At 35.1% G+C, this 4299-nt stretch overlaps 1 protein-coding gene across 2 annotated transcripts; it reads left to right on the top strand.

Annotated features, from left to right (window-relative positions):
- The first annotated feature begins 1686 nt into the window (after window positions 1-1686).
- Window positions 1687-3004, top strand: LOC107869560. 2 transcript variants are annotated; one of them, XR_007054334.1, is made up of 2 exons: window positions 1687-2425; window positions 2546-3004. XR_007054334.1 is itself a non-coding variant. In XM_016716081.2 (2 exons), exons 1-2 carry the CDS (start codon window positions 1974-1976, stop codon window positions 2863-2865), a joined length of 351 nt encoding a protein of 116 aa, XP_016571567.1. In that variant the 5' UTR covers window positions 1692-1973; the 3' UTR covers window positions 2866-3004. The 2 variants fall into 2 exon arrangements, 1 of the variants encoding a protein (XP_016571567.1); XM_016716081.2 differs by having other exon boundaries at window positions 1692-2004.
- The last annotated feature ends 1295 nt before the right edge of the window (window positions 3005-4299 follow it).

Genomic DNA, 4299 nt, shown 5'->3' with positions numbered 1-4299 from the left:
TACATACGAAATGTACTAGCACAAGAAGTTGAAATATTATCACTCCCATAATTAAGATCAAATAATATCTAATCTTGTGCTACAATTATCAAGATGTTTGTCCTACCTCATCTTTAATTGTGAATATTAATTTATTACTTATAAGAACCGACAATTTTAAACTCCATACAAAAAATTGTCTACTATATAAGTAAAAGACATGCATGTTAACACAATGATCTATTCAAATAAAGGTTTTATTAATATAATAAATTGTCTTTACATGAAATGAAAATATAATACTACAACATAAACCACATGATTAATTGTATATCCTAACACTTGAACTCACAAATAATTGAACTCACAAATAATCTCTTGAGCATCGAATAACTTCAAGAAAAAGAATTAGTTGTGCTATTTAAAAATGGTGTCTACAGTGTTTATCATCCTAAGAGAGAAAAAATGACAGAATCCATTATGAGTGCAAGTCAGAATGTTTATTTTGCTTGTTGAGCCCTTATCCATAAATATTGAAGCAAAGATGTCTCCAAATCAACAATATAGGTTAGTCAACTCTTTGGCACTACAGTTATGGTCATCTCAGTTATAAAGGCCTGCACACCTTGAAATACAAAACTATGGTGAAAGTTTTGCCACAAATTGTAGCACCAAGCACCACTTGCGAGACATGCATGAAAGACAAACAACATCGAACTTCAATTTCTATAGGAGTTAGTGGAGAACAACTAAAAAATTGGATCAAGTTCATGCGATCTTTATGGTCCCATTACACCCGCTTCAAGCAGCTAGGAGAGTTATTTATTGTGCTTTATAGATGATTTTTCGAGGAAAACATGAACTTATTTTCTTTTAGAAATATAAGAAGTATTTTATCACTTTAAATGTTTCAAAACACTTGTGAAAAACGAAATTGGGCTGCCCATTAAATGCTTAAGAAGATAGAGGAGGAGAATTCAATCAAATTTATGTATATCCTTTTTTTTTTTAGTCCCTGTTGGAAACAATGTCATTTTACCATGATTAAAAATAACTTAACGTTAAAATTTTTCTTACTAAAATTATTTAAAATCACAAATAGTACGAATTATTTTGACCGAGACTTTGAAAAGTCTTTTTTTTTTCTTAAACACAATCATGTCAAATAGTGGCACATGATAAGAGAAAATTGCTCAGATAATAAATATTCCTCACTTTCAACCTTTCCTCACTTTCAACCTCAAGGTTGTGAGTTCGAGTCACCATGAGAACAAAAAGGGTGAGAGCTTCTAGGAAGGGGAAAAATATTGATTAAAGAAAATGGTGACACATAAATTGAAAATGAGGAGATTATTATTTTTTGGGATAATACATAGATATGTCCTTTTACTTCGTCTTAGTTTACATTTGTGTCCTTCAACTTTGAATGTAGATAAGTAGACACTTGAATTTATATAAAATTGAATAAGTAGATAGATGTGTCCCATGTGACATCTTACGTATGGTAATTTGTATCCTATATGTTGTCCGATGTGGCGTCCTACATATATTCCATCATGTAGGATGCCTATGTCGACTTATTTAAATTTATATAAGTTTAAGTGTTTATCTATGTACACTTAAAATCGAAAGATATCTATGCAAGCAAAGATCAAGTTAAAGGACCAGCATCAATTTTTGAACAATTAAGGACTAAAAGAGAACAAAATCACATTTGATCGGGTAAAGGGTTAATATGGGTTGGGATAATTTAGGTTTGGACAATTGCAGGTCCTTCGACCAAATTGACTGTAGTCCACATTAGAGGACCATTATTTTGATGATTTTCTTCTCCACTAGCTAGTGTAAAAAGGAAAACTGCCATCTGAAATGCAAGGTCCCTCCAAAAAGGCACCAAATGCAATTGAACTCGCAAAATCAGAAGAAACCCTACCGTATGGGTGAGTTGCCGGAAGCATTCTTGGTACAAATTCTCTCTCTTTTGGAGGCCCAAGATGCCGTCAAATCATCTGTCCTCTCAAAAAGGTGGCGTTATCTCTGGAGTTCTATTTACAATTTCCATTTCAATGATAGAAATTACAACCCTGTTGAAAACTTCGTATCCTTTGTGGACCACGTTTTAACTCATTCTACTTGTTCCAAAATTAATAAATTCCAACTCGACATTCATAACAGAGAATGGGATATCGATTCTAAAATCAGTCAATGGTTCAGTTTTGCTGTGGATAAAAAAGTGGAACATGTTGTTTTAGATGATTTTATCCATCTATTGAAGAACCCCCTTACGAATTGCCTCTATCTATGTACACTTGTTCCTCATTGATTACATTGTATTTGAGTTATGTGGTGTTTGATAAAGGATTGTCTATAGCTTGGAACTCTCTAAGGAGCTTAACTCTGGCCTAGACTGAGTTAGAAGATGACGATATTGTGAGATTACTGTCAGGTTGTCCTGCTTTCGAAACTATGAAACTCTCATTCTGCGTGGGTTGTCATCGTCTAGATATGGCTTCTTCAAATTTAAAGTCACTAAACTTACATTCCCATTATCATCTTCCGTTGGCAGGATACGGTTCTTTGGAAATTTTTGCCCCACATCTTCAGCATTTGCATATTTCAGGAGAACTTCTTCGTCTCAAGTGTAGGCTAGTAAATGTCTCCTCTTTGGTTACTGCCAGCCTCATTTTTACCATTAGCTGTATCCCTGACAGCTGGGACGAAGATGATATCAAGGAAGACAGTTGTCATGATTATCATCAAGTTTTCAGAAACCTTGTTCTGGATTATCTTCAAAAGCTGAGTTCTGTGACCGAGCTAATAATTGGAACTTGGCTTGCTGAGGTTTGTTTCTATGTCAAGAGGCCTTATTCTCTATTGGACTTTTAGCAAAACTAGGCTTTTGCACGTTGTTGTTCCTTAAAGTGTAAAGATGCTTAGATTTTTCATAGAACTATCTTTTGTTGTGGATTACTTTTTCTTTGTAGTTGCTTCTTTCTCTATCCTTATTTCTTTGAGGTTATTTTCACCAGACTCTGTTCATGATGAATCTTGAAGGAGTGATGCTTCCAGAATTTAGATGCAAATGTCTCACTCTGAAGTTGTTTGTAACAGAGTATAATCTGTATGGAATAGCCAGTCTTTTGCAAGCCTCGCCTCTTTTGGAGGAGAAAAATGAGTCAAAAGACCCTCCTCAAGTTTTCAATTAAGAAAAGGGGACAAGTGGGTCCACAAACTTGTCCCTAAAAAAAAATTAAGTCCCTTGAAGAATTGGAATAGTTGTGGGACAACTTCACGCAGTTGTCGAACAACTTCTCTTAGTTGTCGAACAACTATGCCTAGTTGTTCAAACTGGGTGCAGTTGTACGACAACTGTGCCTAGTTGTTGAACAAGTTGCGCAGTTGTTGAACAACTTTGGTAGTTGTTGAACAACTTCGCAAAGTTGTCGAACAACTACCAAAGTTGTTCTGCAACTGAGACAAGTTCGAATGGAAAAAACTCAAAAAAAATTTGTCCCTCCCACCTAATTTAAAAAACTTGGAGAACTCCTGCTTAATTGGACAACTTATTTGTCCTTTTTAATCCAAAGTCCCCTTTTGGAGTCATTCAACATACAAATGACAGCCGAGGTCGTAATTTCTCTAGATATATGCTCTTCTTTTTGCATCCATATTCAGTTCAGATGCTTAAACCCTCCATTTCCTCCAATGGAGTTACCTAACGAGAACGCAAATGTAACATTCCTTATTGTTAAGAATATTTTGTCACCATACAAATAATTGACACAACTCTTATTCCAAATGAATGTATAACACAAGGAACAAACAAAGACGCCCCGTATTCTTTTGTAAGGTAGACATAGAGAAGGCGTTTGATCATATCCATTGAAAATTCCTCTTGAACATGTTATTTAACATGGGCTTTGGTTGGAAATCGATCAGTTGGATCCATTTCTGTATCTCTACAGTCAGGATGTCAGTGTTGATAAACACAGGGGACTAAGGCAAGGCTACCGTCTTTCTTCTTTCCTTTTCATATTTGTTACGGAGGGCCTTAGCAATGTGCTTCATTTTGGGATGCAACAAAGCTGGCTTAGGGGGTTTTCAGCTGGAATTAGGTGCCAGAAAGGAATGTCCGTCTCTCACATATTTTAGGCGGATAATACTTTAATCTTGTTTGATGCCGTCTCTCAAAACAATGGTTGCTCATATTATCTATCGGGTACATACGATCATCTCCGGCTACCCAATGCCTACATTGCCTAAACTACGGTTTATTAATTTTTGATTTTTAAATATATTAAATCAATAGCCAACAAATAA

This window comes from Capsicum annuum, chromosome 4, assembly GCF_002878395.1.
Source record: "Capsicum annuum cultivar UCD-10X-F1 chromosome 4, UCD10Xv1.1, whole genome shotgun sequence".
Lineage (NCBI taxonomy): Eukaryota > Viridiplantae > Streptophyta > Magnoliopsida > Solanales > Solanaceae > Capsicum > Capsicum annuum.
This window is presented reverse-complemented; position numbering and strand designations above follow the sequence as displayed.

Coding starts and splice junctions, on each gene's coding strand:
- LOC107869560 (XM_016716081.2), top strand. CDS start 1,974: ATGCCGTCAAATCATCTGTCCTCTCAAAAAG. Junction 2,005..2,545: donor TCATCTGTCCTCTCAAAAAG/GTGGCGTTATCT, acceptor TTCCGTTGGCAG/GATACGGTTCTTTGGAAATT.